The sequence below is a fragment of the Festucalex cinctus genome, chromosome 18, assembly GCF_051991245.1.
Source record: "Festucalex cinctus isolate MCC-2025b chromosome 18, RoL_Fcin_1.0, whole genome shotgun sequence".
Lineage (NCBI taxonomy): Eukaryota > Metazoa > Chordata > Actinopteri > Syngnathiformes > Syngnathidae > Festucalex > Festucalex cinctus.
Window position 1 is genome coordinate 12,091,200 of NC_135428.1, and position 17,720 is coordinate 12,108,919.

At 42.3% G+C, this 17,720-nt stretch overlaps 2 protein-coding genes and 1 long non-coding RNA gene across 4 annotated transcripts; 2 read left to right on the plus strand and 1 right to left on the minus strand.

The window, feature by feature from the left end:
• Positions 1-481: 481 nt before the first annotated feature.
• On the minus strand, positions 482-8,826 carry uspl1 (ubiquitin specific peptidase like 1). The gene is made up of 10 exons (XM_077504709.1): positions 8,631-8,826; positions 7,752-7,906; positions 6,863-6,985; positions 5,934-6,687; positions 5,658-5,756; positions 5,399-5,528; positions 4,487-4,612; positions 4,232-4,392; positions 3,705-4,024; positions 482-2,696 (listed from the first exon to the last, which is right to left on the minus strand). The coding sequence occupies exons 2-10, from the start codon at positions 7,878-7,880 to the stop codon at positions 1,665-1,667; spliced, it is 2,874 nt and encodes a 957-aa protein (XP_077360835.1). The 5' UTR covers positions 7,881-7,906; positions 8,631-8,826; the 3' UTR covers positions 482-1,664.
• Positions 5,141-7,895, plus strand: LOC144006061 (uncharacterized). Its single transcript, XR_013279735.1, has 3 exons — positions 5,141-5,786; positions 5,870-6,708; positions 6,818-7,895. It is a non-coding gene; the product is annotated as an uncharacterized LOC144006061 (long non-coding RNA).
• A 3,110-nt stretch (positions 8,827-11,936) lies between the features above and the next one.
• On the plus strand, positions 11,937-16,942 carry LOC144005961 (high mobility group protein B1-like). 2 transcript variants are annotated; one of them, XM_077504494.1, is made up of 5 exons: positions 11,937-12,101; positions 13,687-13,869; positions 14,825-14,970; positions 15,055-15,229; positions 16,218-16,942. In XM_077504494.1, exons 2-5 carry the CDS (start codon positions 13,723-13,725, stop codon positions 16,389-16,391), a joined length of 642 nt encoding a protein of 213 aa, XP_077360620.1. In that variant the 5' UTR covers positions 11,937-12,101; positions 13,687-13,722; the 3' UTR covers positions 16,392-16,942. The 2 variants fall into 2 exon arrangements, with proteins under 2 accessions (XP_077360620.1, XP_077360619.1); XM_077504493.1 differs by having other exon boundaries at positions 11,956-12,101; positions 13,706-13,869.
• The last annotated feature ends 778 nt before the right edge of the window (positions 16,943-17,720 follow it).

Below are 17,720 nucleotides of genomic sequence, written 5' to 3' on the forward strand. Positions count from 1 at the left end.
AGTTACACCCCCCCAATCAAAAATATTTTTTACATAAACAAATATAACGTAACAAGAATTCTGTCTTCAGAATAAGGTTCAGCAAAAGCCATTGTGATATTACATTTACTTTTTTATTCTTATACAGATTGTCTTTCAACATTTGTTTTTTTTATAGTTAAATCACATTCATTTGGAAGAATATTTAAATATTTGAAGAAAATAACCAGATTAAAGTGGTAACATAATCTTTATATCAAAAGAAAATGGATTGAAGTTGCACTTTGTGAGGGTGAAATTCCCAATATTATTGCAACATACAATACAGTACAGCAGTGATTTTTGGAAGAAACGGTGACACCTATCGACCAACAGCTACCTCCAAATAAGTTTTTTTCTATTAGACTTGCTAGGAAGTAACTAGTGTAGCAGTCTGATTGATTCATATTCAATCAAATTGATATTTTCTATGAAGTTACCATTCATAAAAAACAGTGAAATGTAGACATTAGTGCCCTTTATTGAGAAAAGCCACATCACATCTACTTTTCAGGCACACATTCAGTATTTACAATTCCATCCATAAGTCGTCCCACCTCAGAAAAGTGCTTTACTGTTACCAAATAAATTACCTTTGAACAGGTTTGATCTTCCCACCAAAATCAACCACAGGTAAAATAAGCTTGCATGTTAACAGACATTATACTCTTGTGCGAAAATGTAAAAACAACAAATATGCACACCTAAAAATACAGCTTTTATGTTGTACACCAACAGCGACAATTCCAAGGCGTATAAAGCCATAATCAACACATAAGATCCATCTCAAGAAATTAGGATACAGGAGAAAAGTTCAACCACTTCAGTAGTATCTAAACTTTACACCAAGCTGATAGGAATGGTTTTGTTTTACTTTTTTTTTTTTTTTTGTAATTTATGCAAAAATCGGTTGCAATGTCTTCATTTGCCTAATTGATTGGTTATGTCATTGATCTGCTCGGCAAAATAAGATTTTCATGTTAGCCGATGTTTATCAGCGCTTTTTGAAGATTGGCTTGGCATCAATTATATGTGGGTTTTCGCTATCCGTGGGCAGTACCCATCTCCCGCGAATGGCGGCAGTCGACTGTTGAGTGCTTCATCTTCTGATGGAACCATTGATCGGTTATCTTTTATTCCAAACTCGATCAGTGATCAGCTGAAAAATCTTGATCGTGTAAAACCTAGCAGCTTCATTTTAAAAAGCCCAAAAGTACATGAAAAAAAACAATGGACTGGCCCCCAGTGCCTATCATTTATTAGTGGTGCCGTCCAGAAGTTAAGTGACTGAGTTCTGCCACAAATTGGCCTAAAAGCTTTATACTGCAATTGCATATAAATGCCGTCAAATGACTAGTTTTATCTCAATTTTGTGATTGAACTTACTTCACCACCAGATGGCTACGCTCCGCTAAAAGCTGCCGTTTAACCAATTTATTATTGCTTTGACTTGCGAGCAAAAATTGGAGATACAAGCACCGTATGGTGGCGGTGAACTTAATCCACAGAAGAAATCGTCAAAGCGGTGAACTTAATCCACAGAAGAAATCGTCAAAGCGATGCATGTAATCATTTTTATCAATGGCTGATGAAACCACATTCTAATTTCTTGAGATGCACAACGCCCATGTGTAGTAGTGCTGTTGCTACGAAAGAAAAAGTTCCAGTTCCCTAAGCGTCTCGTCCTCCATCGCCCGCTGAGCCTCAGTCACCGCTGGCGTCATTGACAAAAATTCGTCCAGGAAATTTTCCGTTTGCGATAGCGGCGGCGTGTCAGGGGTCGCGTCTTGGTGGCCGGCCAACAAGTCGGGGAAGCCCGAGCTGTCGGGCGAGGGGTGCACCAGGTCGGACGGGAAGAATCCGTCGCACGTGCCGGACGAGCTGACGCTGACGGGCGAGATGAGCGCCGTGCTGTCGGGCCGGCACGCCAGCAGCTGGTTGAGCTTGGCCAGCTTCTTCTTCTTGGCCTTCAGCTTCTTCAGCAGCTTGTAGCGCAGCGCCTCCGTGTCGCTCGGGGCCGACGACAACACGGTCGTTTTACTATTCTTTGCAACCGGCGGTGACGATTGGACGGCGGCACCGAACGCACCGAACATCTCCGCGGCCTTGAGGGGGAGGCCTTCTCCGTCCTCCATATGTAGAAACTGAAGTTTGGGAGCGGGCGACCTCCTGGCGGGAACGGGAGTGGAATGACTGGGAGGGTGTTGGACATGTTTGACGGGCGCAGGAGGAGGGGGCTTGGTGCTGGTTGGCCTTTGATTGGCAAAATGTTGGCTGACCAGGAAGGACCAGCGGGAGTTGTGGTCCAATGGCGGCGACGGTGGCCCAGTGGAGGACACAGGCGACGTCCTCTGGACACTTGGAGGCGGCGGGTTGGAGGCTTGAGCGGGCAGGTGGCGATCCTGAGTAGGCTCGGCGCTAGCTTGACGGTCCACTTCCTGCGGCAGCGGCGCTTTCATCTTAGCAGTCTTTCCGGCTGCTTGTTGTTCGGTTTTGGAAATCCTTTTGTTTCTACTCTGAGCCTGGCCCGGCGCGGGATCTTTGTCGGTGGTGACGTCATTAGACTCCACCGACTGTAGAGGCCCCTCGCCGGGGTCTTGGGGCATCAAGGAAGAGCTGTCCGGCGCGTCAATGCAGTCCAGCAGCACTTTGTGATCCATCGGCGCATCTGCTCCAACCTGCAATGCAAAATGTTGACGTTCATAGCGACGACTTATTTCACAATATCACACAAGTCATGAATACAATTGCACAGCCATGTGATCATGTGCCTCTGGAAGTTAGTTATACTAAAACTAGTGAATTTTAATTTCCTTTCAAGAGTAATTTGTGCCTGGTGTAATGTTGGTGAGATGATGCGTGTAGCGGGGTGAGATTACATTTAACCTATTAACTATATTGTACATGCATTTTGGTATAAATTGTTTTCAGGGAGCTTTAGAATACCATATTGGAGAAAAAAAAGTGTATCTGTTAGAGAATTATGCATGCACCATGAGAGCTCGTATGGCTTTCTTCTGTAATGTCTGTAGTTTTGCCATGAAAGTAGGGTGCGTATTGTTCCAAATAATGTTACAATAATTTAGATGTGGCTCAAATAAGGTTATAAAGTGACAATAGTGCTTCTATTGGTACAAATTTCCTTACTTTAAAAAGTAGTTTTTCCATATCTATTATATATATTTTTTTTATAATCTCATCAATGCGTTTCTTAAAATTAAGACATTGATCTATATAGACTCCTAAAGATTTTGTAGAATTTTTTAATAGAGATATCATCGAGTTACATTCATAACCCGGATCTTTAAACTTATGATTGCCAGTATGGAAGACCATATAGAACGTCTTCCTAATATTTAACGATAATTTACACTTGAACCAAATATTAACCTTACCCAAATGCTCATTTAACAGCTTCTCTAGTTGATCAATACTTTTATTGGACACAAATTTGTATCATCTGCAAAGGTTATTTTGTGAGTATCACTGCAGCAAAAAAGCAAAATCGCTAATGTAATAAAAAAAAAAAAAAAAAAAAAAAAAGAGGGGTCCCAGACTGGATCCCTGGGGAACCCCAAATTCTAGATTTTCCTTTTCTGAGTTTTTCCCCATTTAGGTTTACATACCGTCTTCTTCCATAAATGTAGTCCCTGAAATTATTTCAGGTATCGTTTTCCACAACTCACCTCCGTTAAGGTGAGCGTGATGATGTCATTGTGGGACAGCCCGTGGAAGGTGTCCAGCAGAGTGACGGAGCCGATGGACACGTCCTCGCAAGCAGCCGCCGTCGTAGCGTTCTCCTCTTCATCGCGAGCGAGGACCTGCCGCTCGAGGACGACGCTACGGGACGACGGAGTATCTGGTTGGGTGCTGGACGGGGAACACGCGCCAGAGCTGGGTGAGTCTTCTTCCCAAAAGAGAAGGTGCACTTCCTGAGCGGGAACGGGCAGCGTGTGATGGAGCACGACCTGCGGGTGCTTCAAGTCATCAAATTCTAGCCAGGAGCCTGAAAGGGAGGGAGGTGGGGGGATAAAAAGCAAAACCCAAGTTTCAACCTCACCTTCATGTTACACACAAAAAACACCTCCATCTCATTTTCTTGTATAATTAAAATATTTAAATATAAAAAAAAAAATTAAAAAAAAATACTAATAATGCAAAATCACTATCAGATCACTCAAATAAGTGGAAAGTTAAGTCAGTGTCCACTTACAATCTGGCGTGCGCATCCACGCCACAAAGTGCTGGGCCCGTTGGTCGTATTGTACGAGCGCCGTAACCGTGCGTCTGCGACCCTCCAAGGTGAACGCGAGCGCGTCGACGTCACCGTGCGGAACGCCCTCCACAAAGTGAAGCGCCATCACCGGAGCCACCCTGGTGCAGCGCAACATCCGCACGGGTCAGCAAAGCAAAATGACACATTTCCAAAACAACAAGAACAAAAATTTAATGTAATTTTAGCGTTTACCTTTCCAGCTTCATGCTCCTGCGCTGATGCTGGTCGCCGCAGGTGTTGCACACCGCCAAGTGAGTGGCACGTGTCGGGTGCCAATCCGGCACCACGTTGGTAAACGTGGGAAGAGTTTTGGTGACCCTTAAACAATTGATATGACATTTAGAGTACAAAAAATCCAATTTAAAACACCATAAATGCTAAATAACGTCAACTGTTTTTTTGTTGTTTTTTTTTTGTTTTTTAAATCAACGGGAAGTGCAACGTCTAACGGCGCGCTACCTGGTCAATGGGTTGTGAAATAAAAAAACAGCCACTAACTATGGCCAGCAGATGGCAGCATTGTATCTCTTCAATGGGCTGTGTGTACAGAATTACAATGAAACGCTACGGAATCTGATGAAATAGAACGTTTCAAGGGTGACATGAATGATCAAAGCCTTTTTCACTTTAAGCCTAATTCACAGAGCGTCACTGAACAATAAATGTTCGTGTCAAAGTCACTGTTATGGAGAAAATGTATCTTTTCACAAAAAGCTTGTTTTCTCCTTATCTTTTCAATTTTCTCTCAATGTCACTCAAATTACTTATTTTCAAATGGTGATTACTAAAGAACGGAATAAGGTAGAAACACACTTTTTTCTAATGAAAGAATGAAATTCGATCTTTCATTTGGTACCCACATTGTATATGTAGTAAAAGCACACAATATTCTGTTTGTCTTGAAAGAGGAGTTAGTTTTTTTTTTTTTTTCTTTTTACAACTTGTGGCAGTAAAAGAGTTAAAGTGGAAAAGTACAAGAAAGTCATGACATATAGCGACGTGCTAAGCTAACACTGATTGTAGTTTTGAACTAGCTTCACACTGTCTGCAGCCACGTTCATATGTCAGCATGGACATGCTCCATAAAAAAAAATTAAAACTGACCTTTCTGTGGTGACAGTCTTGCACTCGGCGCACTCAAACTCCCAGCGGAAGGTGGTCTGGAAAAGAGGCTCCGCCCATGAGTCGGCCGCCAGCAGAAGCGGCATGGCGAACACCGGACTCTCCTTCTGACCTGCGCAGACCAACATGAGGACACGCGGGAGGAGAAATGAGGAGGGTCAAGTGGCAAACTCGTTTCAAGAAAAACCCCAAGAAACAAAAAGACTGACGTCGGCAAATCTCCAAACAAGCCAGCACTCACCGAGCTTGCAGCGCAGCTGCGGCTGAAGCAACTCGAAGGCTGCCGTCCGGAGGTTCTGCATCCGCTGGTCTGCGTCACGCCAATCCCCTGTTTCGCCATCTATGCAAGAGAGCAGATCACGTGAGACAGGTGAAAAGTCAAATGCAGTGGTACCTTTAATTTCCTGTTTAACCATTTTCATTATCTGTTCCAAATATTTTGGCTCTCGAAAGACCAAGCGAAGGTTGGTAACTCAAAACTCGTCAGTCCAGACACCATCCAGGAGCCGATACTCACCGCTTCCTGCTTGGAGGACGTCACACGCGCCGTCGTAGCCGCTCATTAGATGCCAGACGGCAGCACGCTGAGGCTCGTGCCGGGGTTTGCGCCTCCTCAGGCTCCCGCAGTTGACCAGGACAACCAGCAGGACGTCCAACCAGCACAGGTTGTGAGTATTCTTCCAGAAGAGACGTGGTGGTGTGACAAGTTTGTTGGCGGGTTCCTCAGAGGCTTCATTGACAGATTCAGTGGAAGTACACACTGATTCCTCGGGAACGTTGATACTCGCGAGGAACGGGTTGACGCATTGCCCAGCAGACTCGACGGGTTCCTCACGAGTGTCGACTGGTTCTTTGGAAGCATCGACGGTCTCGTTGGGAAACTTTCCGAGTTGTTCCGTGTAGCCGTCATCCACGTCTGTCTGTTGCGTGACAGAAAACGGAGAGGGTGGGTTTTCCTCCGACAGACGGCATGTAGGTCCAGTGGCAGTGTGGGGTGCCGTCTGATGGGGAGCGCACTCTCGCGGCAGACGAGAAACGCCGCCGGACAATTCGGCATGTGTCACGGCGGCCTCACGCTGGCCATTTGGAACCGTACTTCCTGCATTCGTGTGCAGTTGGTCAGAGCGCAAACGCTTGACTTTGACTTCATCGCAATCATCTTTGTTTTCCCCCTGCGACAACTTTCTCTTCCTGCCGCCAGCCACCGTCTCCGCCGGGACCAAACTTGCCAAAACATCCTCCAGGGGGCGGCTTACCAGAGGGAAGAGGCACTGTTGAAAGGGGGCAATACGGTTAGCATAGAATTAGCATGTAGCACTGACAAATGACAAATTATTGTCTAAACAAGTTTTTTTCAGATTTTCCTCTCTGGTAATTGTTTTATTTTATTTTACCGTACAGGGTGTCTGATCTTTACGTGTACTAACAAAGTGTGGAGCAGCTGACCTGAGGCTCGGTGCAGAGCGTGATGGACTCGTGCAGGTTGAGGCTGTACGAGCGTAGCGACGAACGCAGACCTTTGGACGCGCACCACGGACAGCAGTCCAGAGATGCCGCCCTCTCTTGGACCTTGGAAGACAGGATTGACGGATTTACGGACACTTTATTAGTAATCAAAGCCTTCATTTTGTAAAAACATTCCACTTAAGCCATTTTCAAACCACTTATCAAATGTAAAATGTCTCTTTCAGAAAATATGACTAAAGTGAGATCAATATATTTGAAGAAAATGTGAGATTTTGGTACTAATGGTCAACAATAAGTGATTTGATTTATTGTTAATTTGTGCATTCTTTATGGAAATTATAGAATAAAGTGTAATCTTATGATAACATTATTAGAGAACTTTAGGTACTTTATTTAAAAGGAAAAAAAAAATCTGTAAATTTTCGAAGATAAAAAGATTTTCAGAACAGGTTAGGTAACCTATTTGTACAGAAAAAAAGATTTGCATAAGCATTTTTTTAGATAACAAAAATACAAAAACAAAAATTACGTTGTTTTTTTTCAAAAATGTGAGCTCATATTTTAACAATTGAATATCAATCTGCTGCATATGAATTATTAAAACTTTTTTTTAACACTAAATTTGCTCAAAAAAATATCCACTTTATTATTGTGCTTGCAGCAGTATGACTACATGTTCTCATCCAAAATAAACAAATTCCACCCAAATTGAACCAAGCAAACCTTTCGCCTTTTACCAAAGATTTCCGTTTTGTGTTTTGCTATAATTTGGAGTGGCACTGTCAGTCGCAGTGATGGTCAAACAAAATTCAGCTTTGCGCAGGTGACAAACAAGTTGAGAGGAGAGCAACTGAGGGCTCGCACTGACTTTTCCCAAATACCCCACCGGTGGGGAGGCCCGAGCCCCCGAACCGGCGTCTTCACCAGGCATCTCTACAGCGCCGCTCCTCCTGAGGTCTGCTGCTGCCGCCTGCTGCCATTCCAGCAATATCACCATGACAACCTGGCTCACCTCCCAGGTAGCTGAATGAGGGAGGGAGGGGGGGGGGGGGGATGCATCAATCGAATGAAAAATATACAACTCGCAAAAAAAGTGTGTGAATTTTGCTATTCAGCTCTTTGTTAGAGAACAGCAAGTTGTAGAAAAAGTATTGAAATATTCTACAGTTGGACATTTAATTTCAAAGCTTACACTGACTTGTAAAGTTAACGTAACTGATTAATATGAAATTCTATTACAATGACCATTGCAGCAATTGTGATAAGAAGTTTTAACTCACAGTAGGACTGTGTGTTTTATTGCTTTTATTGATTAATTGCAGTTTTCAAGGACAATTTCTCTAAATTCCGCAGGACATAGTTAAACTACTTAATTTCAAAACCTCCCCCATTAGACTCTGAAAAATTAAGTTGTTTTTTTTGTAAGATTTATATTTTATTCTTATAAAATTAAGAAATGAGATGAGGCGGGACAATGTCTGTCATTAATTGCATTTTTTTCCCTCCTTCATAATTACCGTAACACTTTCTCACCACGACTTCAAAAGACAATCAAATGTGGCTCAAACCAACACTCACTTTTTATTAGATGATACGAACAAAGTTACACTATAGACTGTACTTATTTTGTCTAAAGACTAAAACGAAGGAGGCGTGCTACGCCTGCCGGTTAGCATGCTAGCATGTTAAGACACACGCGGTACAAGTCGAGCCCAAGTGCGAACAAATGACTTAAAATAATACTTACCGTTCTTACACTTGAGTTAAAAGTTGCCATGTTCATCCAAAAACAAAAATAATCAGAATAACCCGGCATGTAAATGTATGAGTACCGATCTCAGCACTTGGATCATTAGTCGTATTGAAAACGTTGTGGGTCTTTCCGCTTGTGCTGCACCATTTGTCTTCCTCCAAACCACGACCAAGCTTTTTTCCGCCCGGATTTCTTCTCTCTCTCTCTCTCTCGCTCTCTCTCTCTCTCGCTCTCTCTCTCTCTCGCTCTCGCTCTCGCTCTCGCTCTCGCTCTCGCTCTCGCTCTCTCTCTTTTTCTTTCTTTCTTTCTTTCTTTCTTTCTTTTACCCCCCACTCCCGTATCGTTAACCTGAGCATTTTTTTTTTTTTTTTTTTTTTTTGTGTATCACTTATACAGCCCCAGACCGGAAATGCGTCAGAAATCAGCCAACACACGACTGACCTGCTCATCCAAAAATTCCCTTTGGTGCCGGTTGCCGTGGGTTCGCTCCCCCGCCTGGGAGACCCATGTGGCTTACATGAAGTGAGCTTGTGTATGTAGGAATGAGTGATTAAATAAATAAATAAATAAGCCTGCTCATCCAAAAATATACATTACATTATATACTCAACTCAAGTTTATTTATACATTTCAAAATGATTTTATTTTCTTATGTATATTTGTATTTATTTAATTGCATTCCAGGAAAGTAAAGTGGTGACCGTTGCCCGTGGTGAAGTGGTACTATTGCTTTGGTTTATTTGTTTGTTTGTTTGTTTGTTTGTTTTAGCATAAAGTGCAAATTCAAAAATAATAAGTGGTTGCAAATAAAATTTACCTCACAAATTCAACAAAAATTGCAAATTTCAAAGGATGTGGATTTAATTTACACAGTATGGTAAATATGGCCATATGGCTTACTGTTAATCTTTGGAATAATGTGGAGCGTAATGGGGTTAAAGTGATGTATTGGGGTGGGGAGGGTGTGGGGGCAACACATGTCCCTCTCAATCCAGCCCATACAACGCGCTCGAACACACACACACACACACACACACACACCCATGAGCGCATCTACTGTCTTTTGCACCACCCACTCCCGCCTCCATCCTCACATGTGTCCTGTCCTCCCCCCGCCACCTCTAAATCCGCCGCCCCCATCGCCCCTCCAGGATGAGCTCCTGTCCTCTATTTTCTTCATGATGACAAATGAAGAAATTTGCATATGATTCCCATTTGGGCGAGCGCTCATTAGCATGCACAAACGTCGGCCCGTGTCTCGGCCTGAGGAGCAGACAGACGCCAGCTTGTGGCACCTTCCTGGCACAAAAGCGCACGCAGGAAGTATCACGTAGAGAAGGAAAGGACATTTATTCCGGAATTAAAACGAAAGATGATGGATTTCTTTGTTTTTATATGAGACAACAGATGAAAGTGGAGATGATCGCACTACGACAGTAGTCAGCATGCCACACTTAAACATCTATCTATCTATCTATCTATCTATCTATCTATCGAAAAATTGGGAGTGTTAAAACTACAGTGTTAAATTTTTGGGAGTTAATTTTAACTCCCAAAGTGTAATTTTTACATTTTCAGAGTTAAATGATGTCCAGAGTAGGTGTTATGTCACAGAATTGACCACTTACAGTTAGATTAACTCGACACTGTTAGATTAATGCCACCTTTGCATCTACATTTCTGCAATTTGACACAAATTGATGCCATTTTCCTCCTCTTCCTCTCCTCCTTGCTTATCACTGGGAAACACTGACATTCAAACAAAAGGAGTTTGGGCCCATTAAGTCATTTTCACTCACAGAAAAGACTGCAGTCAACAGTGACGTACTTTGAAATACTTTTGTCAAAAGAGGTGTTCTCACCTAGTTGGGTTAAAAGGTTGATGGTCTTTGATACAAAGTTGCAATTGTTTGCAGCGAAATGAATGATGACATGCTACTGTTTGAATACCCAATCTCACAACTGTGAGGTTGATGTGCGGCAAAATTTAACTTATTAATGTGAGGGTTTTTTGTTGTGCTGCTCAAGCGTATAGTCGAGGGGTCACTGACCTTTTTGAAACTCGGACCTACTTTGTATTCTTTGGTACTGATTAATGTGAAGGGCTACCACTTTGATACAGACTTCTGAAATAAATTAGCTTACATTACTTTTTACATTATTATTGTGTGCCATTATTATTTATTATTTTATTTACGTGATGAAAAAAATCACAATATACTTTCTCATAATAATAATGAGGAAGAATTATTATTATAATTATAGAATTATAGATCAGCATTATATGCAACAATTTATTTATTTATTTTTATAAATCTGAGCCAGTGTTAACATTTTTAGTGTTCACTTCGACAACATTCCTAGAAAAATCACAAATTATGTCCCATCACCGGTGAGATATTTTTACAACAGGCTTGCAGGCTACTCATGCGGTCCTTGGGGCTACCTGGTGCCCACATGCAACCATGATGGTGACCCTGGTATAGTCACATATTACTGCCTATTATTATATTATTATTTCATTATGTCAGTGATTGTCATTTTTCAGTCAGTGTGAACCAAAGCTCACCCGTGGGCCTGTTAGATCATCATCAGTTATGGGAAATTGTTATTTCTTTGGAATATTGTGAAATTTAGTTATTGCATATTGTTATTTAATTTACTTTATCTGCGTCCAAAATCATTTTTGATTATTGTGAGAAACAATTAACATGATCAGTGGCTTTGAATATTATTAATAAGTAACGTAATTAAATGTCATTTGAGGGTTTTTTTTTCTCAGAAGTGCATATCAGTTAATCAGTACCCAAGAAGTGACTCATTTTTACAAGGTTGTTGTTGACCCCTGCTTGCTGTATACTGCACAGTTAACTGACAATGAAAGCTCATTTTTACTTTAGAACATCTCAATCTCAAAGTACGGAGACTTCTATACTTTTACCTGAGTCTTTTTCTTTCTTTCTTTTTTGACACAAGAATGTGTAAATATACTCATGTACAGAATGTCAGTACTTTTGCTTCCACTGCTGTTTTGCGGAAGGAACAGAAGCTCGCGTGGGTCTCGATGACAAGAGACCCCACGGCGGGCTCGGCTCCCGGTTGCCTCGCTTCGCCTCTTCCACTCGGCCACAGTGGATTGAAGAGACGGGCAAAGCCTCACTATTGAGCACACAGCAGCACCAGCGCAAGCAGCTCCGGCGTGCTCTGCTCCCACACAAATATTTTCATATCCACGCGCCCCCGGAAAGCTCCGTGACGTCGAAGCAAAACCTACCAATGGTCACTCGTCTTCTATTAGGACAATGAAAAGTCCGCGGCCAATCGGCGGAGCGCCAGGCCGCGCGCCGACCAATGGCGCGCGAGCTCCGTCGAGAGTAATGTTAGAGAACGGAGGAGTGAAGACACTGCGTATCGCCTCGCACAACAGCCATTGCCGAGCATTGAGAACCCAGTCACAGTCGTTCGGTAAGTACCGCACACGGCGGCATTTCGAGGCTTTTAACACCACGACGACCGGAACAATCCAGAATATCTCGCCACCCATTGGTCTTTGATGTTACTCTCTGTTTTGTCGTGTCGAAATGGCAGAAAAAAGCCGAGAAATACAGGCAGCGAAGGTTAAAGAGAATGTAGGACCAGACGCGGTGGTAATAGTGAACAAATTGAAATATTCACGTTGGGCAAACTTAACGGTAAACCGTGAATTTGACCAAGGCGAAATATTTTGACATTTTTTCTGGTGTCGTGTGTACAAAATGGAGTCTGAATGTCTTGCGGTAATCGCGTCCAAAAATCCGGGAAGAACGTCTCGTCAGTGGCGACAATGGTAGCAGATTCACCGTTAACGTTTTCTCAGCGCCGCAAGTCGCGCCATGAAACATGACGAAAATGTAGAAAAAGTGGAGAAAAAGAAAGAAAGGCATGAAAAGGACACCTGGTTGTGTGTTTGTCGACTCATTTGGCCTTCAAAATGGAGTTTAAAAAAAAGGACGAGCCTCATAGCAAGCTGCGCTTTACTGTAATGGCTGACTGTATTCGCGTAGGAAACAAGGCGAGCGTCGCACACAACGGCGACGAGCAACTTTTTCCGAGCGGCTTCTCTCGCCCGCGGAGCCCGTAAGGGAGGCGCCCGACGGCGGCGAACGCTAGACGAGACCCTCGCCGTGCCGATGGCGCCTTGTGGGACTCCGTGCGGCGTCGTGGGGCCGAGCTACGGGCTTCCGAAGCAAGACGAGCGGCTCGGGCTGCCCCCTCCGCCACTGACACAAAGAGAAGGGAGCCATATTCCCTCCATGAAGACGAGCGGCCATTAGAAGCTCATAGAGAGCCGTTCAAATGTAAGCCAATGCAAGCCAATGTAGTAGGCTGCGAGCTATGGAAGAGCACCGGGGGACAGCGGGCAGCTCGCCGGAGCTTTCGGCGGGACCCCGAAAGCTCGCGGCGGGCCGGAAGGAGACATTTGAGGGGCACTTTCTTTCATCGCGAGGCCATTTTCACAAAATGGAAGAAGAAATATCGCCGTCGTCGTTGTTGTGTGACCTCCTTTTCCGACAAGCCCGAGCGCCATGACCACCAAACTCGCCGACCACTCCTCCTCCTTTCTCGTAACTTTTCGCCGCTTTTTACGGCGAATTTGAAAGAATAAAAAAACATTTTAATAGAATTTTGATTTTTTTTTTTTTTTTTTTGCTTTCGGCAAAACTAATAGGACTTGAAGTAATAACGCTTTTATGGATTGTTTTATAATAAATATAGCCCTTTGATGTGTGATTTGTCTTTTTTTGTCTGACGTGCGCAACAACCGGAGCCGCAGTCCATGTTTTTGGTCGTAGCTTCCGACGTCAAAGTAAAGAAGTTGCCAGCATCACAAAGTGTTTTTGTGTGCACGCTTTGTTCCGCGCCATAATGAACACGTAGCCTTCATTAATGAATGCATATTCAACATTATCAAAGGAGTTGTGCATCAACTTTCCGCTCCCACAATCGATCATTTTAAAGTACATTGGAGTCCAGATTATTGCCACTTCTAATTGCCATTTTCGGATTGCAGATATTGTGTTTGGTTTAAGGTGATTTCCACGGCAGGATGAGGAAAGATCCGACAAAGCCCAGGGGCAAGATGTCCTCCTACGCCTACTTTGTGCAGACGTGCCGGGAGGAGCACAAGAAGAAGCATCCCGAAGCCTCAGTTAACTTTGCCGAGTTCTCGAAGAAGTGCTCCGAGAGATGGAAGGTATCAGAGTGCCCACGGCAACGGGCCAGTTTGACCTCTGAATGTCATTTTTCTCTGCTTCATTTTGAATGGGAACAGTTATGTTTAAATTGCTGTACTTTCCATGATCTGCACACATGTTTTTTTTTTCTCCCCTGGGTCAGTTTGACACAGACTAGTTAATATTTATAAAGCCTATAAGAAACATCTAGGTCAGGGATGTTTATAATAATAATAATAAAAAAATAAAGTAGGGGAGTTTTAATTGATTGGGTTGGTTTGACCTAGGGATGTTTCATCTATAAAAAAAAAAATACAAATACCTACTTAACATATGCTTGGTTATTTATAATCGTTTTTGTGGGGGGTCTTAATTGCTCGGGTCAATATACTCAGTGCTACTTAAGTAGCAAACAATCAAACACACTATCATTTTGTGGAGGTTTAAGTTGATTGGGTCAGTTTGACCCAAGGCTGTTTCAGCTGTGGGCCTATAGAACATTAATTAGGTAATCAAACAAATGATTCATTAATCTGGGTACTTATTAGGCCAATTTGACGCATTTTTTTTTCTCTTGAGATGTTTTAGGTTATTAATTTTCTGTCCGGGTCAATTTGACCTAAGGCTGTTTCAACCGTATAAAGCATGAAATAGCCAACAAAGAAACAAAAGCATCAACTTTGTTTTAAATGGCTCATTTCAGTTTGACCCAGTTTGCACGTAAAGTCATGACTACATAATTCTCTAGTCAACAAAGTAACCAACAAATAAATGTGGGTCCTTTTTTAGGGTTAATTTGACCCTGGTATTTTTCAAGCTGCGTTGAACCTATAAAAAAAAAAAAAAAATTGTGATTTTTAGGACATAGGTCTACTTTACTGGGGTTTTAAATTGCTGGGGTCAATTTGACCAAGAGGAGAAACGTAATGGTATGTAAAGTGGGGTTACCACGGCTTTTTCTCCTCCACATGGCAGACAATGTCAGCCAAGGAGAAGGGCAAGTTTGAGGACCTGGCCAAGCAGGACAAGGCTCGATACGAGCAAGAGATGATGAACTACGTGCCAGCCCGTGGAGGGAAGAAGAAGAAGTTCAAGGACCCCAATGCCCCCAAGAGGCCCCCGTAAGTTAAACCGCCTCCCTCGATATGGAGGAGGCACTTTCACAGAAGAATATGCAAGCAAGCCAACCTGTTTTTTTGTTGCAGGTCCGCCTTCTTCATCTTCTGCTCCGAGTACCGTCCCAAGGTGAAGGGCGAGTCTCCGGGCCTGACCATTGGGGATGTGGCCAAGAAGCTCGGCCAGATGTGGAACGGAACCTCGGCCGAGAACAAGCAGCCCTTCGAGAAGAAGGCGGCCAAACTGAAGGAGAGATACGAGAAGGTGAGATCGTACCTATGTCCCTAAGTAAATGAGCTCATAAGTTTTTTTTTCTCTTAAGTAAAATGTAAAACTAGAACAACCAAACTTTATTTGGGGTTAAGTGGTGCTGGGTGTGTGCTCTGAATGCAATTAACAAAAGTTCAATTATGAATGGTTGCGACCGCATGAGTGAAAAGAGGGTGGTGTGTACATTTGTGCAACCACATTGTAAGTTTCTTTCGTTTTTTTTAGTTGAATGTCCTCTGAAACTTTTTTACTTAAAAAAAATTCCCTTTTAAAAAAAACAAAAATTGGATTTTCTTTGCTACATTTCCAATACATGTTTATTACTGTAATAAAGTAAGACATACTTCTTCTGTGGTGGAAATAAGACATTTCTTTAAAACAAAAAATATTCCCCCTCAAAATCTAAACTCTTCGTTTTTAGTAGAAAATATTTATATTATATTGTAGTAACTTTAGAGTGGTTAGCTCGTCTGCCTCCCAGTACTGAGGACTCGAGATGGATGGATGTAATAACTTTTTGCATTAAAAAAACAAAACAAACAAAAAAACACGAGCTCTATAGCCTTTTGTCTGTTTATCTTTTTACTTTGAAAAATAGTTGCTGGATGGAAAAATACACTTAAATTTGATTATTTTTTTTTTTTTTTGTTGATGGCGGGAATCTTTATTTTCTTTGCCAAAAAAAAGATGTAAAGTATGTTAAAAAAAAAAAAAAGTAATTGGTATTTGAATGTAAATAAATGAAGTCCAAAGAAACAAAAGGATATTTTGAAAGTTTATTTTTTTTAAGAAAAAAAAAATCCCTGAAAATATACAATTTTTTTTCCTGACTTCAGTATTTTTAAAAAAAAAAAATATTTTTTTTTTGAATCACCTAAAAATAGTTGACTAAAAAAAATATCCCTGTCAAAAAAAATGTAGCAAATGTCTAAACCTGATTGGTGGCCCAGCCTGGCTTGACCATGTCAAGTTGCTGTTGTAGGACGTGGCGGCGTACCGCGCCAAGGGCAAGGTGGGCAGCGGCGGCGGCGGTAGTGCCGCCGCCCCGGCAGCCAAAGCAGCGGCCAAGGCGGAGAAAGATGAGGATGACGACGATGAGGACGACGATGAGGAAGAAGATGACGAGGACGAGGATGAGGACGAGGATGACGAGTAGTCGGTTGGTTGGTCAGTCGGTTGGTCCGGTGATGGCGGTTATGTTGTTGTTTGTAAAGCATTTAAGGCGCCCAGTGTACACACTTCTCTTTACAAAAGCAAATCCATTAGTTGCTTCCGAGGGGCGAAGGGGTATGGGGCGGGCTTAAAAAAAAAAAAACTGCAGAAAAAGGCTGTGTATATCACTTGTTTTTATGCTGTACAGTTTGTTTCTCCTTTTTGTATAGTTAACACTACACACGTCTGGTGTCCGTGTCCTCTTCTTCGTGTTCTTTCTCCTCCTCGAAATCCTCTTCTGGAGGCTCAGGGGTGGGACGGCTTACAGTATTTAGCCTAGCTAGACGTGCACAGCACATAAAAAAAAATTACAAATGTTAGATCTTGAGTGTTTCTGTTTTTCTGTGTTTTCATTTTATCGCCGTTGACGTATCACTTTTACTGATCTTTACGTACCACTGTTAGAGCAACACGAGAAGAAATGGAGAAAAAAAAAAGCCTCGTTTATTGTTAAAGTTTAAATTGCTTCTGATGTCAATAAACATTTTTTTAATATCTTGTGTTTTTATTTCTGTGATGTGTGCGTTATGCAAATTTAAATTCACTCTTAGTAGAATTATAATTAAACCAGCCAACAAATTAAGCAATTTAGTAAAGTTAAGTGTATTTTCGAGAAAAATAAATAGCAGCAGGTTCTGGTCATAAATATCAGTGGTCATTTGGCGACATCGAGTGGACAAAGTGCATCCGTGTGCAGAATATCCGTTCGCCTCCAGGTAGGGATTGTGAATCGTGTGCTGTAATGATCACTATTGTCCACTAGATGTTGCTGTTGTAAAAAGTCACTTTTGGGGCTGGAAGGGTCAGATGAAATCGATCATAAAGATGAGTCAACTAAATACGAAATCGAATGGGAATGAATAAAGTAGTTTAGTTAAAAATAATTGAATATTGCTCAGATAAACGTGATTTACTGAAGGGACGAAATGAATTAAGTCGACGAGTGAAGGAATGAAGTATGGAAGTAACAACTAACGGAAAGAGCAAAGGAATGAGGTGAGAGTTTTGTAGAGTAGGAATGAAGTGGTGAAAATGTAGTGAATGTATAAAGTGAAGACGAGTGAAGTACCGTAGGGATAGGAGTGAAGTGAGTCAAGCAACGACAAAGCAGAACACCCCTGACTTCGAAATAAAATAAAGACAAATCATTTGAATTAAAAAACATGAAAATATGCCTCTAGAGTGGAGTCGACAATATATAAAACGTTTTTAGCTCACTCTGGGCCACGGCTAAACTGCTTGAATCGGCAAATGTAGACTGGAAGCGGGTGAT

Coding starts and splice junctions, on each gene's coding strand:
- uspl1 (XM_077504709.1), bottom strand. CDS start 7,880: ATGGTGATATTGCTGGAATGGCAGCAGGCGGCAGCAGCAGACCTCAGG. Junction 6,986..7,751: donor CGGTGGGGTATTTGGGAAAA/GTCAGTGCGAGC, acceptor CTGTCTTCCAAG/GTCCAAGAGAGGGCGGCATC. Junction 6,688..6,862: donor CGCTCTGCACCGAGCCTCAG/GTCAGCTGCTCC, acceptor CCCTTTCAACAG/TGCCTCTTCCCTCTGGTAAG.
- LOC144005961 (XM_077504493.1), top strand. CDS start 12,014: ATGTTAGAGAACGGAGGAGTGAAGACACTGCGTATCGCCTCGCACAAC. Junction 14,971..15,054: donor AATGCCCCCAAGAGGCCCCC/GTAAGTTAAACC, acceptor TTTTTGTTGCAG/GTCCGCCTTCTTCATCTTCT. Junction 15,230..16,217: donor TGAAGGAGAGATACGAGAAG/GTGAGATCGTAC, acceptor TTGCTGTTGTAG/GACGTGGCGGCGTACCGCGC.